This window comes from Haplochromis burtoni, unplaced genomic scaffold (genome assembly GCF_018398535.1).
Source record: "Haplochromis burtoni strain Fernald_Lab_line unplaced genomic scaffold, NCSU_Asbu1 Contig_85, whole genome shotgun sequence".
Taxonomy (NCBI): domain Eukaryota; kingdom Metazoa; phylum Chordata; class Actinopteri; order Cichliformes; family Cichlidae; genus Haplochromis; species Haplochromis burtoni.
The window spans coordinates 803,372-821,429 of NW_024582446.1; the positions used below are offsets into that span (position 1 = coordinate 803,372).

General features: G+C 40.4%; 2 protein-coding genes across 2 annotated transcripts in view; both read left to right on the forward strand.

Moving 5' to 3' along the window:
• Nucleotides 1-1,584: 1,584 nt before the first annotated feature.
• cdan1 (codanin 1) lies at nucleotides 1,585-13,937 on the forward strand. The gene is made up of 28 exons (XM_005926011.3): nucleotides 1,585-1,715; nucleotides 2,229-2,890; nucleotides 2,984-3,184; nucleotides 3,523-3,713; nucleotides 3,929-4,048; nucleotides 4,138-4,216; nucleotides 4,305-4,425; nucleotides 4,600-4,709; nucleotides 4,985-5,074; nucleotides 5,194-5,269; nucleotides 5,382-5,587; nucleotides 5,728-5,866; nucleotides 6,050-6,193; nucleotides 6,369-6,535; nucleotides 6,632-6,713; nucleotides 6,892-6,981; nucleotides 7,060-7,114; nucleotides 8,128-8,264; nucleotides 8,354-8,457; nucleotides 8,831-8,980; nucleotides 9,095-9,158; nucleotides 9,327-9,405; nucleotides 11,592-11,815; nucleotides 12,071-12,178; nucleotides 12,278-12,341; nucleotides 12,471-12,682; nucleotides 13,368-13,475; nucleotides 13,600-13,937. The coding sequence occupies exons 1-28, from the start codon at nucleotides 1,638-1,640 to the stop codon at nucleotides 13,720-13,722; spliced, it is 3,984 nt and encodes a 1,327-aa protein (XP_005926073.1). The 5' UTR covers nucleotides 1,585-1,637; the 3' UTR covers nucleotides 13,723-13,937.
• Nucleotides 13,938-14,687: 750 nt separating this feature from the next.
• Nucleotides 14,688-18,058, forward strand: part of stard9 (StAR-related lipid transfer (START) domain containing 9) — a 36,956-nt gene continuing 33,585 nt past the window's right edge. Inside the window, exons 1-2 of the mRNA XM_005926014.3 lie at nucleotides 14,688-15,022; nucleotides 17,212-17,281. Of these exons, the coding sequence (XP_005926076.1) occupies nucleotides 14,976-15,022; nucleotides 17,212-17,281 (117 nt within the window). The 5' untranslated portion in view covers nucleotides 14,688-14,975. The remainder of the gene's footprint in view (nucleotides 15,023-17,211; nucleotides 17,282-18,058) is intronic.

The following is an 18,058-nucleotide window of genomic DNA, read 5'->3' on the forward strand; positions in this document are numbered from 1 at the left end:
TTCTTCAAAACAGCCACCCTTTGCTTTGATTACTGCTTTGCACACTCTTGGCATTCTCTCGATGAGCTTCATGAGGTAGTCACTTGAAATGTTCCCAGAGATGCTGAGCACTTGTTGGCCCTTTTGGCTTCACTCTGCGGTCCATCTCATCCCAAACCATCTCGCCTGGGTTTAAGTCAGGTGACTGTGGAGGCCATGCCATCTGGTGCAGCACTCCATCACTCTCCTTGTTGGTCAAATAGCCCTTACACAGCCTGGAGGTTTGTTTGGGGTCATTGTCCTGTTGAAAAATAAATGATGGTCCAACTAAAAGCAAATAGGATGGGATGGGATGACATGTCGCTTCAGGATGCTGTGGCAGCCATGCTGGTCCAGTGTTCCTTCAGTTTTGAATAAATCCCCAAAAGTGTCATCAGCAAAGCACCCCCACACCATCACACCTCCTCCTCCATGCTTCACGGTGTGAGCCAGTTGTCAAATAAGGGCTGTCAGCTGTGTACCAACCTGACTTCTGCACAATACAACTGATGGTCCCAACCCCATTAAGAAGGCAAGAAATTCCACAAATGAACCCTGTCAAGGCACACCTGTGAAGTGAAAACCATTTCAGGTGACTACATCATGAAGCTCATTGAGAGAAGGTGGTCAACAAAGCAACTTTGAGGAATCTAAAATATAAAACATATTTAGAGTTTTTAGCATTTTTGTTTTGCTACATAATTCCATATATCTTGCTTCATATATTTGATGTCTTCAGTGTGTATATACAATGTAGAAAGTAGTAAAAATAAAGAAAAATGAGAAGGTGTGTCCAGAATTTTGACTGGTAGTGTAGGTGTAGCGATTCATTGTAAGTTGCAAACATATGTAGAAATACAGTATGTGAGGCAAAAATACACTTCATGTGAGCACCATTATTTTCAACACACCCCGAGGTTTTCTTTTAATTTTTTTAAGTTGTAAAGTAGTGTTAAGGAATAGTTATTCAGGCTATTTGAAGAGTATTTAAAGCTCTTCTTTGAATGCTGGCTGCCCTTTCTTTTGTTTTCTGTCAACATGATCCCACATTTTTTTCGGTAATGCTGAGGTCCAGGCGATGCCAGTCCGCGACTGATAGTGTTTCATTGTATGTTTTTACTGCACAGGCAGTGTTATCGGGATCATTGTCATGCTGAAAAGCGAAGACGTTGATCAATCAGATGTTTTCCAAAAGGAAGTGCATGATAGGACATGACTTTAGGATACTTTTTAGGATACTTTTCAAAAACTTCCAATTTCCTCAGGTTATTTTAAGGCAACACAGCACACCATGCTATGATTTTCAGAAAGCCCAGGAAACTATTACGCAACACCACTTTAAAAGGTTTTTGAGAAAGTCTCCCTCCTTGGAAGCGAAATATTAAAAAATGAGTGGTGACTCGAGATTATTTTTTTTTGCAAAGGACTGTATTTAGGTTGTTATTATTAGTGGGTGGATGACATGTGAAAGCAGGCCCTTTTAACGGTCCTTGAATGACTCTTGAAGGCTCAGATGACAAACACACGTGGTTGGCACACGTAATTTGCAACACGCATGCGTACAGGCTAACCCCGCCCCCTTTCCTCTCAGTTCTTCAGCCGCGCAGCGCTTGGCAAGAATGGCGGCTCTTTTGGAATCGCTTCTATCACAGAAAGTGGATATTATTAAGGTGGTGGACTGGCTAAAGAGTGCAGGGGTAGGTCTGAAACGGGTAATACTATCACGAGAGGAGCATTTATCTGCGTTTTATCTCCGCTTACTTTGTTCTGTGTGATGACACAGCTCGTAACTAATTGTAAACAAAACTTTTAGCTGCTGTGCTAGCGAGCCACGTTAGCTGTAGATCAGGTCGACTACAGACAAGATGGTAGCTGTCAGCTTCCCTTTTTTCAGAAGAAATGTTTTCAGTAAAACCTGTCATAATTTACCACAGTTACTTATTAATTTTACTATTATTTTCATTCTCTTAAGACAGATGTGGGGTTTTGCCATAAATTAGCCAGCACGTTGTTAGCTAGGTTAGATAATAATTTTCTTAGGAGATTTAACTGTATCTATCCAGAAGATTTAATTGCGTGGATATCTACTATCTTGGGATGCATCTAGGATTTAATCGCGCTGATGATCTGAGTTATTTCATGGTTGATAGATGGTTGATGCGTTTGTCTCGATCCAATTTTCCAACAGTTAAAGTCTCTTTCTTCAACAGGACGAGGACAAGCTGTCGATTAGTGAACTCGGGCTGACAGTTCACAAAGAGGAGTTCGTCCCTTTTCTTTTAAATTTTCTGAGAGAGCAGAGCAGTCAAGCACTCACTCATGGCCCCGCCACCCCAGCTAAGACTCCCAGCCGCCCTAGGCCTGCTGCACAGACCCAAGTTTTCTCGGAAAAGAGGGGCTGCAAGTCTGCCAGTGGTGGAAGTGGTACTCGGGCTGCGAGCCGCGTCCAGCTGTTTTCTCCTTCATTTGTGTCACCTGGACCTGAAGGATCTCACTGTCTGAGCGGGGTCACTGCCTTCAGCAGCCCCTCCTCTTCTACAACATGGAGCCCTGCTTCCAGGCCTTCAGGATCTGAGCGGCGTGGTGGGCAGAGGATCATGCTTGGGGACTACATGGTTTCTCCTCCCGACTTTCAGCACAGCCCTAGCTTCCAGTCCCAGAAAAGCCGCAAGAAGAGTGGTGGCAACATGTCATTGGGGGGGCGAGGACGTGGAGGGCATTATATTGATGAGACTGGGGGGAGGAGATCAGTAAGAGGAGGAGAAGGGTATGGTAGGATAATTGAGCAGGTTTCACCTCCGTCTGTAGGTCAGCTCAATTTCAACAACTTGGAGGAGTTCCCTCCTGTTGGCTCCTCACCCATTTCTCCTGCGTGAGTCTGCACAAGTCTAACATAAGTAGAGTCGTAAATATAGATTTGAACATGTAATTTTCAAACAATCTGACCACTTCTGTTATTCCTCAGGGCATCTAAGCCAACTAGAAGAATAAACCCGACACCAGTAAGTGCAGAGCGGCCACGCTCTAAACCAAAGACCTGCTTCACTTCCACCCCGTTCAGTAAACCATCCAGCCCCCTGTCAGGAGTAGTGCCACTCGAGGGGTCGATGACAGGGGGCAATTCTTTGAGTCTGCAGGAAGAAAGGGAATTGCTTAAAAAGGAAAAGTAAGTGCACTTTTCCTCGATTTGGTCAGACAGATTTGAGTGCATTGTGGGGAAAAATGTGTTTAGTTTTTGGATTGGCCAGTAATCCATGTCTGCTAGTGGGTGCCATATTACTTACAGATAGGTAATATTTTGCTGTGTTTTACAGGGAATGATGGAAGTGTAATCCATATTTTGTTGGTAATCGTCTGTACACTCTGGATTAGAGTAAAATTCCCCTTCAGGTTCTTATATGTATAACAGTCTCAGCTGTTTTTGCACCAGCTGAAGTATCTTTTTTTTTTTCCACATCTCAGTTTATCTTTGTAGTTTTATGATCAGGAATTTCTTGTTTTTAGGACAAAGCGTGCCCAGCAGGTCGGCTCTCCTCAGCCATCTTCTTTGGAACCATGCACCCCTACCAAGACAGTGCTTAAAACAGGATCTAACGTTACACCAGAACAACAGACAACTTGTCCTGAACCATCCAAAGTCACTTTCTCCTTGGAACTGGATCTTTTGGTTGAGCTGTATAGTACATGCATCTCTGGTAAATGACCACAAGGTGGTGATCATTATCTAAAAACAATTACATGAGGATAAAATGAACTTGTACAAACAATTTTGCTAGATGAAGAACAGCTATTAGTAAATGTCTGTCAACAGGTTTCTGTTAAGTAATTAAAGAGTAATTAATAATGAAAGAAATTTAAAAAAAAGACTAAACACATTTAAATTGGTTAAAAACAAAATTTGTGTTTTCAGAAAACCTCGTACCAAACATTTTCCTGGAGCTCTTCTTTGTGATGCAGTTACTAACGTCTCGGTCCCCTCACACTCATGACGATGAACAGGAAAGTTTGTGTGCAGCTCATTCGCACTCAGGTGTGCAGTCACGGAATATTACAAATACTAGGATTGCATATTTCTGTGTGTGTGTGTGTTGAAGGTCCCGATCTGTTTCAAATTTTCAGATATTCTCGAAAGATGTTATTTAAGACTAGTACACAATTGTGTGTATTTTGCAGTGAAGGTCCTGGAGAATCAGTTTCAGTGAGTGTCTTTTGTTTTCTCCACTTAACCGACTCCTCAACATTCTTAACTTTTTGACTCGTAACCATGTCTTCTTGTAATTTATCAGGTTGGTAGCTCATTTGGACAAGTGCACATTGCGACTGCTGGGAGAGAATGAACGGGTGGCATCTTTCTCTCCACATCTCAGGGACTTACTCACTCAGGCCCAAGATAAAAGCACGGCCAAGGTAACAGAGTTGTATTGTACAGCTGATGAAGTAAATGCAAACATTTATTGTGTTTTTAAATCTTTCCCAGTGCTGTATGCTATGTTATAAACATTACTACCAACCTATGTTGTTAATCCAGATTCTTATTTTGACCCATCTTCACTTAAAAAAAATAAAATGAATGTATTTCAGCTCTCTCCTTCAGTGTCCACTTTCATCCACTCGGTCCCTTTCCAACCTGATACTGACAACCGGTCCAACTTTAGCAGTGACAAGGCTTTCCACATCTTCAAAAAACAGAGGTACATTTCTGCTTTTGTCCATTTTATAGAGGTGAACTGCTTTAAATTGCAAACGCAATGTTGTTTGTCGATCGACACAGTGTGAAATATTATAGTTGGATAATTTGTAGATTTAATTGTGAGATGAGAAACTTTTCTTGATTGTTTGGTGAATTAAGGATTCAACTGTTGAAATAAGTTGATTAAAACCACTGAATTAATTTTATTAATGATCAAGTATATTTTTTCCATTCATCAATTATCTTAATCACCTGATTCTTTTGTTCTTCTCACAGAGATATTTTTTATGAGGTGCTGAGAGAGTGGGAGGACTTTCACAAGGAACCCGGGTGGAATTTTGACACTGCACTTGGAAATAGGATCAGGTAAGTCCAGTTAGTTACAGCAGCGTTTTATTTATTTATTTCTCCCCCTCATGGTCAGGAATTGGGTGAAATTAAGGATTTCAATGTAATAAAGGATCTTTTTCTGTCTTTTACTTCAGAGGAATGATGAGTCAGATGACTTCTGCAGGAAATCATTCTCATTTTGCGCGTCTGTTCCTGAAGCAGCTTATTCAGGTAAATCATACATTTTAACAAAAGCTATCTATCTCATTGCAGAAGTTGCCACCACGTGACATTCTTCTTACTTGGCCCAATAAGGTCTCAAATTGACCTTTTTTTCCTTTAGATGTGTAAAGGTCCCCGAGTGAACAGCACTTCTGGAGATGCTCCTGATGCTGACTTGTTAGGCATGTTGGGAGCTGAGGGTTTGGGGCGCCTGAAGCGTCTTGAAGAGCGTCTCATTCAGCCTCACGGAGTTGTTGGCCCGTGCTCACCTCCATCTTTTCCTGGTTACCAAGAGTTCTTCAGGGACTTCCTGCAGGCTGCTAGCTGGTGAGACAGCAACATTTAAGTAAAAAGATAACAGCATAATAAATATTAAATTTCCTGTGTTCTTACTAGCTAAACTTTTTTTCTTTAATTTTTTTTAATGGACTATGTTGTTATAATCAGTTTTGTATATTGTGCACTAGCTGCCAGCTGAACCAGCACCTGCAGGATAGCTTGTGCCAGCAGCTACTCCAGCTGGACGAGGTGTCCATCCTGAGCCCTCCTGCTTCCATCTGTGAGCGGGACAAAGAGGAGGAGGAAGATGGAGACATGGAGCAGCAGGTATTTTGTTATCTGCATCTGCAGCTTTTGTGGGTGTTTTTGTTAAAATGCTTTACAGCTGTATTTTCCTTTTTTATTTGAAGCAATGTATTTTAACCTGGGTACCTGGAGAGCTCATCTTCTTAAACCTGTCCACTCTAAGAAGATGAGCTCTTATGCTGTTTATTATTTCATCCTTTTTAGGACGAGAAGCAGCGGTTCTCCTCTGTGTTGCTCCTAGCTCGTCTTCTAGCAAAGTTTCTGGGATTCATTTCCTTTCTGCCTTACCAAACATCCGAGAAGCCGTCCAGAGAAATACAGGATACTGCTATAGCCCTGCGCAGCAAGGTGACGAAACAAATACTTATTGCACCAAATGTTCAGGCCTGTTTTTAAATGGTGTATGTAAAAGTCAGAAGTAGCTTCAGTTCCTTTTATTTTCTTCCTGTACATCTGCAGTACAGATATAAATGTATATTTGATGCCATGCTACTTTTTTTTTCTTTCCCTCTTGGTCCCACAGAGTGTTCCAGTGCTAGATGTGTGTGCTGTGTTGAGAAACAGTATAAGGAGAAGGCGCACCATCCTCACTGTTCCCTGGCTGGTGGAGTTCCTCTCCATGCTAGACTTTATCGGCCCTCGGCTGCTCTGCTACAGGACCACATTGGGCACACTGCTTCTCCTATATAGGTTTGTCTTCATATGCATGCATGTAAACTAGTTATGACAGTACAGGTAAATGGTGTGTGTATATAGTAAAATAAAAAGTCTCCTGTTTGCTTGCAGGAGACTGGTTCTTGATCGATGTGAAGAAATGTGTTACCTAAATAAGCTACTGATGGTGTCAGTATTAGGCTGGCTCTTTCAGGTGAGTTACAATGTGTAGGCAAGATTTGTCTTTTTATGTAATGGTTTGTACAGTGAGCAGCAGACTCACCAATCATGAATCAAAGATCTATTTAACACTTTTATGATGCCTGAGAATAATATTTATTTATACGTAATGCTAACATGTAGCTGAACTTGTTGTGTTTTAACTTGTGTAGATCCCAGTGATTCCAGAGGATATTTTCTTCACTAGTGAGTTTACTGAGGTTGCCAAGGTGGAAGAAAGCGACATAAATGTGGCAGGGCTTGTAAGTGACAAATAAACTTTAATAGGTGTTTGTCCATAAAACGACTTGTTTTTATATGCTTGTTAATTTGTTTTTTAGGACTGTATTCCTCTGGTGGATCAGCAGCTTCTTTATACTTGTTGTCCATTTCTTGGTGAGTAGAAATGTGGAATGCTGAATGTAAATCTTATGTTTAAATTGGGTTTAAGGGCACTGTATTCTTATCTTAATTTATAGTAGCTGTTTATTTCTGCATGCCTTAATTTAGATGGTTTAATAGCCATATTAACATTGGAGTCTTTACCTTCCCCTTTATTACTGAGATTCATGGGAACAAGGAGTCACAAGTTTGGTACAACCAGCCAGCTGATTCACACATTCATCTACACGTGTATGTTTATCTGTGAGAAGGTTTTGATTTTTAAAAAAAAAAAAATTGTATTTTGTTTTACTGGTAGTAGCATTTAAATAAATAAATAAATAAATAAATAAATAAAATGGATTGTCTCACAAAGTATTTGAATTGCAAGAAAGAGTGTCTGTCGCTGGCTGTTACAATTACAGTAAAAATTATTACAGTGAATTACTTTGTATGTTATCAGTCACTTTCTTGGCTTTTTATAGAGTTTCTCTTGGGCTGGTTATGAGCTTTTTCCATAACAAAACTGCTTTGTCATTTCATCTGTAGGTTCGAGGCTGGTCCTCACGTTATTTTTGTGTCTTTTAATTTGCATACGGGGAGCTGGGTTGTTGGACTAGCATGTCCTGGTCTTTTCTTTTGGTTAAAGTGAAGCTCTGTCTTGAGGATGGTAATTTCTTTTTTTTTTTTTCTTTTTTTTTGTTCTACTGGTGTGATTACTCTTAACCATAGACACATTAAATTTAAAGTCTTGCATCTACAGGACTCAATCTTTGCAGGATTTTTTGCCCTTTGATTGGATGCAGAGTAGCGAGCGCAAGAATGGCACAGTTCTTATAGGTTGTTTGGCCTTTTGTTTAGTCATTGGTGGACTCGAGTTTCATTAAGAAGTTTGAAAAAGAAACAGTCCTTTAATCAGAAACTGCACAGCTTTGTTCACGTTTGCTCAACACGTTCACCACAGATGAGCCAAGGGACAGCAACACGCGCTTTCTTTAGATAAATCCATCTTGTTTTTATTCATTCAGGTGAATTTCGTAAGCTTTTGGCTGCCTTTGTGTCCGGAAGCACAGCCAAGAGCGGAGGAATTATCCGCAAGATTACTCCCACGTCTGCTGAGCTCAAGGACACGCCAGCAGCTCACAGGTCACAGCAGAAACTGCAGGTGAATAACCAAGCGGCACAGCAAACAGGACTTTAAATGCAATAATTCCTGTGTGTGGGGTATTTAAATCTGTTGCTTGAATATGACAGGTGGACCTCGAGCAAGCCTTCTTTCACAACCAGCCTCCATCGTTACGTCGCACTGTGGAATTTGTAGCTGAGAGGGTTGGATCCAATGCTGTCAAGCATATGAAGTGAGTATTGTGGAGCTTTCAGAGTAAGCTGGTTTTTAAGCCACTAGATTGCAAATTAACTGCAGCTTTCACATCCCTTTGTTTTTATTTAACCTGCCTTCCATTAGATTATCCTTTTCCAATTGAAAGTGACTCTGAGAATAGTTTGTAATCAGCCTGCAGCTTTGGTTGGTTGCTTACCTAGGAGGCTAGAGACTGTCCAACAGCTTGTTTTACAGCACTTCAGTGGCAACTGCTGTAAATTTACCACTCTGTGTTTAAATGTTATATAGATATCTGCTCAAGACTTACTAAGAGCATCGTTGTTATTTTATTTTAATATTTTAAATGTAATTTTTGTACAGTTGTGTTATTCGTTTTGGGCTTCCCGCAGGGCTACCTTAGTAAATGAGTTGGTGGGACGAGGAGAAAAGATGCTGAGAGACGGACTGGGGTCGCCAAACTCAAATCCCTCAAAACTGAATGACTCCATTTGTGCTCAATTGTGTGATGCGGGATTGGAGGCTTTGGCAAGAGCCACCAGGTACGAGAGCTTATTTTACAAGCGCCCAGCCGTTTTCTTGTTACGTGAATAGATTTGATTGGGAATTATTACAAGGTGCCACTTTCAGTTAAGAAAACACCCTCTTGCTTGCAGATTTTGCTGTGAGAAGAGCCCTGAAGCCATACGAATATTGCTCCCTCATGAGACTTCGCCTACTGTAAGTCCAAGAATACATATTTGGTTTAAGAAAAAAAAAAAAAAGGGAAGCAGAACATAAGTACAACAAACTACAGCAATATAGCGTTTTAGCTAATAAAAGAACTTTCTGAGAAACCTTTTGTGGATGAGTTTGGAATTGGATGTTTACGCTCGAATTTCTACGCAGGTACTCGCCACTTCGGAAAACATCACCAAACGTCTTGCAACAGAAAAAGCCTGCAGCTGGCTTTCGGCTAACATTACAGGTAATTAGTTAAAGGGATAGATCACCCAGAAACTTAAATATAGAGTTGTTTCAGATGTGCATTTTCTGCATGTCTGCAGAAGAAGATTATAATTTTTATTTATCTATTTATTGGAAGGAGATCCAATGACCGGTTGTTCATTTTATTTACTTTCAAAAATCTTAGCTTATACTTCAACAGACACAGACAAAATGTAATGTCATATTTATTCTAGAGAGGCATCTAGGGATGGGTATTGATAAGACTTTAACGATTCAGATTCCATTTTCGATTCTGTTTAACAATTCGATTCTTTATCGATTCTCTTAGCGTTCTCCTTTTAGCTTAGAACTTCTCTTTGAACAAGATAGAAATTTAGGAGTAACATGGCGTTACAAACCCAACAGTGAGATCTTAAGAGATCCACAGCCTACGGCTCTTCAATGGGGTGTCACAGGGTCCCCAGGGAAAAAAATTGTAAATGTAAAATAAATATTCTTCAGTAGCAATTACACAAGAATATCCAGTAATGTCCCTGCCTACAATTAAACACATTCACTTACCGAAAATCGGGGGCATCTGCTGTGGCAAATGGGTGCAAGCCTTTTACCACAAACTTAGTCACTGCTCGGTGACATTCGTCTATCCTGGCCTGAAAGGAGACGCTACCGGTAGACTGCAGCGAGAACTGCCAGCATCTGAGCCAGACTCTGTCTGTCTCTCTCATCATGGTCACCTAAATGCACAGTAATGGCAGGTTTTGTAATAAGGCAGATCGCGCTAACATAATATGCACTGTTAGTTGATTATTTACCTGCCGCATTAACGGGAGAGGACGTGCAAACGTTACCGCTGCTGCTGGGTTGAGATTCACGAGTCCGGAGCGGAATTAAAAACACGACATTCATTTAAGGTTATCGCGTGTTTTGTGAGCAAATGCTTTTGCATATTCGTAGTGTTTCCTCCCTTAAATGAAATATCTACTTTGCAAGTATTGCAAGTTGCCCTGTTGTCATCCGTTCTCGTAAAGTATAACCAAACTTTTGAGCGTTTGAGCCGCCATGTTTCCTGCCAGTTTTGCAACTTCGGCCAACGAAGTTGCAAAACGTTCCGCAACGTGGTGATGTAATTCGGGGCGACTAGAATCGATAAGGGAATCGTTTGCAAAAATGGCAAACAATTCCAAGGAATTGAAACAGTGGGAACCGGTTCTCAACAAGAACTGGTTTTCGATACCCATCCCTAGAGGCATTATACACTTGTGTTTAATTTGATGGTGGCAACATGGGGGTATGGCAGCTGGGGCGCAGGTAGCAAAAGGCTGGGAAAGTGAGTGGTATTGAAAAGGACACGCCTGGAAGAAAATCTTTCAACCTAATAGGTTAACTGAGATTGACCTTTGGACCCTCAGGCAGCACTGCATTTAAAACGGGTATGATTCTTGAGTTTAGGAAGAGTTCCAGAAAACATTACGTGGGGAATTGTTTACAGACAGGTGGACCTCGAGCAAGCCTTCTCGAAGAAGCCATATGTGAATATAATCCAGAGAACATTTTGTCTTCTCTGAGCTGAAGCTAATTTAAAATGGACTGAGGCAAAGTGGAAAACTGTTGTGTGGTCAGATGGATTAAAATTTGCAATGATTAAAATATGATGCACAGTGATTACGTGGCCCTATCCAAACTTTTCTTTTTTTTTTCTTTTGTCCTTTTTGGAGACGCAGGCCTGCCACCCAATTCAAATGACTTTTTTTTTTTCTTTTTTTTTTTCCCTTAAATGATACATTTTTACAAATTCAAACAATTTCTTCCATTTTTCTTTTTTAAATGTTTTATTTTGAATAAAATTTCGGTTTATAAGATTTGCAAGTCTTTGTGTTTTTTGTTTAACTTTTTAAAAACAGTTTTGGGAAGTCCCCACTGGAACATGAATGCATTGATTGCTTTGAACTGCTGAATGAATGTAAATGAAGGAAAGGCTGAATTTTATGGCAGGGCAGTAGTTTTGCAAGCTTTTTGTGCTCGACTTAGGCCTGTTTTACTACTAACTAAGCCTCCAGACTAAAGCGTACAAAAACATTGAACTGACCTCAAACTCTCTGTGATGCCGGTATTATTTTAAGAACATAATTTCCATTGTAGATGAGAGAAGCACTCTCAGGATATCTAATTTCCATTAATTTCTCATTATAATTCTCTCTTATAAAGCACTCGTAAGACGGGAGTGGAAGAGCAGGTATGACCGCGTGATGAAGGCTCTTGGTAGTCCACCTGCTCCAGACTCTGATGTGGACAGAACTGTGGCTGAGCTGGTCCCTCAGGAAAAGTCACAAACTCCCAAGAGGAAACAAGGAAGTGAGAGAGTGATGTCCTGTCCTCCCCACTGTGACCACAGTGCTTCACTGCCCTCTGACATCATCGTTGAAATGAAGGTATTTTATTTATTTATTTATTTTTTTTTTTTTGTGTTAGTTCTTTGTTCAGCAGGGCTTTGTAATAACAACATTTCATTTGTGATTCTTTTCTCTTTTTTTTTTTTTTTTTCTCCCCCACTATGTCACACAGTTTACTGTTAAATCACGAGTGTGCCTCACCAGAATGTTAGAAAGTCCACGTAATAAATAAGATCTTAAATATGTAAAAGTCAACGATATGTCTGAACTCAAAGGGTTTAATTTTTAATGTAGGAACTGCTGAGCATCGCTGTGGGCCCGAGGACTGATAAGGAGCTGCCGACTGGCTCTCAGCTCCTAACACTGCTGCAAAAAGTGGGAGAAACATTATCCTGCAGAAAGGTGCATCAGAGAGAGACGAGTGTCATAAAATTACACCGAATTTACTGATGAGTCGTTTCCCAGTGTTAATTACAGTCTTCCTTCTTTTTTCTTGCTTAGTTTTTGAATGTACTGTCAGAGCAGATGCTTCTGAACTGTAGTGTCCTACTGGCCTGCAAACTGGGTGAGATTCCAGGCTGTTTAATGTTTTAAGTGTTTAACTCTCATCATTCAAGATTGCTCTGCTTCTTAAATGCAAACATTATGAAACGTCCTTGACAGACCTGAGAATGTGTTCTGTGTATCTGTTCAGTGTCGGCAGAGCTCCCGGTGCTGCCTCTGTCAGAGTGCAGCGGACGTGGCGGGGATGCTGTTGGTAATGGTTCAGGGTCAGAGCCTCCTGTCACAGCGCTGCTGGAGCAGCTCGCTGAGCTGTGGGAGAAAGACAGCTGTTCCTCCGCCCCCATCCACCTGCTCTTTACCCCACTTACAGTCACCGCTGTGCTGAAGGCCAGCGACACAGAGGTATGAATGATATAGATGTATTAATGATCATAATATGACAGTCAAATTGAACATATATCAAACTTGTTATACATGTCCTTGGATAGATCCTAAAAAACATTAGATTGAGGTGTGCAACACACATCGTTTTATTTATTTATTTATTTTTTTCCTTTTCAATTTCAATGTGTTAAAAATCTACAAGACTGAACAGTGTCAGCAAAATGGAACAGTCCTGTTGACGTTTCTTTTCTTGAAAGTTTCTTTACTATAAATTGTTCAAACCTACTCGCCTAAACACTTATAGCATGTTTATACTGGATGGAGACTTTATTTATTTCCTTCCTGGATTCTTCTTCTTTGACTTATTTTCACTGCTTCTCCAGTGGATTTTAATACTCCTGCTTTCCAGTCTGTCTGCTTTCTAGAGTAAACAGACTGGAAACAAGGCCGAGGGGAATGACATGTGAAACGGTCCCTGTCTTGAATTGAAAGATTTGGCCTCCAGCATTCTCCATCATTTTGAATTCTTCCTCTTTTTTTGTTCAGTTCTGTCAGGCCCAGTGTTCCTTAAACAGTTTTATTTATATACATATTTAAAAATGTAACCTTTTCTATAACCTCTTATTTAATTTAAAGTGATTTGACACTGAAATCTCTAATTTTCTGCAAATGTTTTTATTATTTTTGTTGTTGTGTTTTTTAGAGGAAGAACTACCGGTTTGTAATTGGAAGACTGGTGGACAGAGGATTATTGAGTGAAGAAGAGGTCAAATCCCATTGGAAGAAGCTAACAGAACTGGCCTTACCTGTGGTGAAGCTTCATTTTCTTGTCATCTTGTATAGCTTTGGAATTATTTCTTAATACTAATGATCTGACCTCTGGCTTTTTCTGCTCTCTTGTTCTAATTTTCTTGTCATTTTTTTTTTCTCTTTAGGAGCAGATAGCGAATTTTCAGCTGAAGTTAAAGACCGTGAAACCCGTCTCATCTCTGGCTGAGTTACAAAGCCACATGGACATTCTGCAGGTCTCACATCAGACAGTAGAGGGAGCTACATGACAGCAATAGTACTATCCAGTTTCCCCGCCGCAATTGTGTTTTCGCCACAGTGTTTAATGTAACATCTGCTTGTGTTGTTCAAGAGGTACACAGTTCTGAGTGACTTCTTTTTGCTGACTAGCTTTCTGCTTCACAGACCGTCAAAGAGAGTCAACAGTCAGCTTTTGCAAGCCTCAGGCTTAGGTTCTGTAGCTGCAAACCGAGAACTAAGGTGCCAAGTAGAACCAGAAAACCCCGTCAGTCAGGGGTAACATCTATGGACCACACAATCTCATCTTAGATCCAAAGGAATTTCCTGCAGGCAAACCTGGATTGATGCTTGTGTCTTTAGGCAAACAATAAACAAAAGATCGAGACGATGCATAGTTTGGAGTCATAGTAGATTCACACTTAAGGCTGAAGAAGACTGGGCAATGAAATGGGGAATTTTTGCATAAAAAAAAAAATAAAAACATTTGCGTAATTAATATTTATCACGTAAAATCTATAACAAATACTGCAAGTTTCAAAATTAGAAAAGTCACGTTTGTGTAAGACACATTGTTGTCTTCATTTCAGTATAGCACTTTCACTCTGCTGTTGACCGCTTCACTAGTGACTGCGTCTCTTTCATAAATGCAAGCATTTGTGATCATGTTTTTGTTCATGTTGAACAAGCGCCCTACTCCCTGCTGCTTTTAAACTGATATTCTTTTTAATGTTGCCGCATAGTTTAAATTCTAAATGACAGTGATGTATTCAGATTTAAGTGTTTATTGTGTATTGTCATGTTTGCAATGAGTAACATACAATTTCGTAATGAAAAAGAAAATAAAGTTTATCGGCTTGAATAATCTGCAAATTTTTGGGGTGTGTTTTTAATCAATGTGAAACTCAATTTAAAGACCTTTTGAAATGTAGAGAAATTTAAATAATAACAGACATGCAAAAAAAAAAAGAAAAAAGAAAAGGATTTGAATGTGGCTAAAAGGGAGGAGTATCCAGCAGCATCCCCTCCCTCTCCTTCCATGTCTGCCCTGCAGGAAGTTTCACTTCTCTGCTGAGACTTTTGGAGACGTTCGGATTCTCGATCAGAAGTCGGGAGATGGCTTGAACAAGAGCGGGGGGGCTTACCGGACAACTTTGCCCCACTGTATTGGAGAAATATGAAGCGATGTTCACCATGCTCACATTAAAACCGTTATTTTACACCAAGTCCGACTTGGACAGCTGCTGAGTTGCGTGTAAAACCCCTCAAAACAACAAAACACATCATGGCAAACGTAAAAGTTGCGATTCGAGTCCGACCTCTCAACGCGAGGTAAGTTCCCGAGTTAGCTTATCCAGCTAATACAACATAATTTAATAGTTTATTATTGTTGTGTTATTGCTTCTTTGTGTCTGGAGTGCTGCTACCAGTATTTAAAACCATGCAATGTTGCCTGCTTCTTGGTGTGTTCAACAAGGCGTTATACTTCGTATGTTGCCCTCTTTTGCTTCTATTTTGTCCGTTTTGCTGCTTTAAATCGAAATCGAGCGTTAAACTAGCTCGTTAGCTAGCTCAGTACAATGCCGTGGTTTAAGTGAGTGGTGCACATGTTGAATGATGACAACTGTGGCTGTCAGGGGTGCTGCCTACTAAATCAGCCTGTGTAGAGCTGAGTAGTAGTAGAAAAATGCAGGAAATATGTCTAAATTCAGGCAAGAAGTGAATGAATTACATTTCTGACTGACCCCTGCTTAAAGCCTCGTTTCGTGCCTTTTAGCTACAATCATATAAGTCATTATATTCCATTATGTCTGACAGTGTTATGCATATTCCATAAAAAAAACTTTTTCACTTTGATCGCATGGAAATGTGATGCATTTTTTTTTAAGGCATTTGTTACCTTAAACAAGGCAGGAAAGTTGGAATGAACATGTTGGTTTGGTTTAATTTTCCGCTTTATGTTTAGGTGGGAAGATTTTGTTACATTTTATAGCGCTATGAAATCTGCTGGAACTACCAAAAACACGCCAGGAGGTTTTAAAAGCTGCCATTTACATCAACAGGAAATTGCTACAGTATGTTAAATGCAATTTGTTATTTTGAGGGGGTCTGGAGAAACACTTCATACAAGTTCCATGGTGGTATATTTAATTATTTTGAACTCTGGCTGGGTTGCTTAAACTCAGAGGCCACTACAGTACCCTAACAAAGCATTATTCAGGCTATGAAAGGCTGGACAATGATTCTTTCAGCTGGTCTTCCTGGTGTTTTACATAACAAAAGAATTTCTTATATTAAATGTTCACTGTCATGCAAATCTGTCCTTCCTGATTTGGGATTCTGACACCCTCATTTTGCTCATCGCTTTGAAGGATGTATTTCCTTCCTCTATATATTTGAATAAGGACCTGCTGTGTAACAGAGATAACATTTACACCAGCCAGGTCTGCATTCTTCATTCGACCTTGCATTTGAGCGTGTTGCTCTTCTGTTTTAGTTGACCGGCAGGATTCAGTAGGTGCCCCTGACAATGTGGGCAACATCTCACATATGCAAAAAAACAAACAAAACAAAACATGTCAGCCTATCTGAGCTCATCTTAAGTTTGTTTCAAAACACGTTTTTGTGCAAGGTTTACTGTTTTCCAGTCCCCAACCACCTCATGTACACGCTGTTTAGAGCCTAAGATTGAAGGTTGGTGGTTTTGGGTTGGGCCGCTGCTGGGGTTGGCAAAATGAGTCCCACGTGGTGAAGCACAGGGGGATGATTTACAACAGCCGCCTCGTGTGTCCCTAGCCCACCACAGAGATGGAGCTAGATGCCACTGCAGGCAGCATTTGCCATCATTATCACTCCTGGAGATCGAAATCCTCTCAGCTTCGTATTGTGATTGCCTTCAGTTTTGCTTGTGTTGCATCAGATTTGCTTGGTCCAGCTGCTGAAGCACACACATACACATACAGCGCACACAACGGATGACACAGTGGTCTTGATTACGCTCACAGAACCCTTGTGTGCTCTCTGGACTTTGTGGAAACGGCTCCAGCTGCATCTCAGACAAAGTTTTTGCAGAGCATGTCGGGGTCTGTTTTCATTTGAATCTGGGACTGGTCAGTGGTGCACTTGTGTTGCAATTTCATGGATCACATGCGCGCACACACACACACAATTCATTGTGTTAATTGTCATGTGATGGCCTCAAGGCGAGTGGAGCCAGCGTAAATTTATCTCGACACTCTCTGAATTATATCAGCTGCAGCAAAAGAGGATTTTTAAAACCGATTTGAAACTGTGTATAGGATGATTATACAGCTTCTGAATTTAGAGTGAAAATGTTCTTAAAGCTCTGTCTGGTTTGCATTTGAGGTGTGAGATCCTGGTCAGTACTGATAGCATCCCGTAGGGCCATTTCTCTCTAGTGGAAGCATCAACTTTCTCAGTTGTTACCCACACCTAATAATAATAATAATAATAATAATAATAATAATAAGCATACTTTTTTTTTCTTTTCTTACTCACAGGGAGAGCGCAGATGGAGGAAGGCTAGCTGTTCGGGTGGAGGATAAGTTTGTGAAGATCCGAAACGTGAAGGTGAGTAGTCCTGTATACAAGTGTGACAGAATGGGAGTTGCACATAGCAACAACAGGATGTTTACAGGCTTAGTTCAACTTTTCCCCCCTCCTTTAAGCTGCTTCTGTTTGTTGTACAGTATGTGTTGAGCACACACACACACACACACACACACACACACACACACACACACACACACACAGCATAGCGACCCTTCCTGTCGAACACATGCAGTCTGAGCCCTCGGTGCACAAATATAAACAACAGCGCAACTACGTCATACTTCAGATACCTCCCAAACATCTCCAAGAAGAAACTGTAAAAGATAAAAACACCATGCAGTAGCTTTACTGTTAAATTAGGGGGGTTTATGTGAATCTGGCATGTGGCTGGAGTTATTATTCGAGGTTTCATTGAAGTTCTTGCCATTTGGAACTAATTATTTTGTGAGCTTACAGTCCTGTAAGCTGATACTTTCACCACATTACCAACCTGCTGTGTCATATAGCTGAGTAGGCATGTCTGATTGGTTGAGCTGCATTGCCTGCAGACAGTCTAATGCTGTCTCTACAGCTTCAGTATGGAAAATGTTACACTTTATTTCTGATTTGGAATATCTGTATGAGCTAATATAGAAGTGAGAAAGCTCTATTTAAAGGGTCTAGCCTGTGGAAACAACAGCGATTATTATGATTCAAAATGATAAAGGACTTTCAGCTTGAAACCAGTTTTGAAACTCACATTTAATCTTAAAGAAATGCTTCTCTTTATTTGAATTTTGTTTTAAATGCATGCTT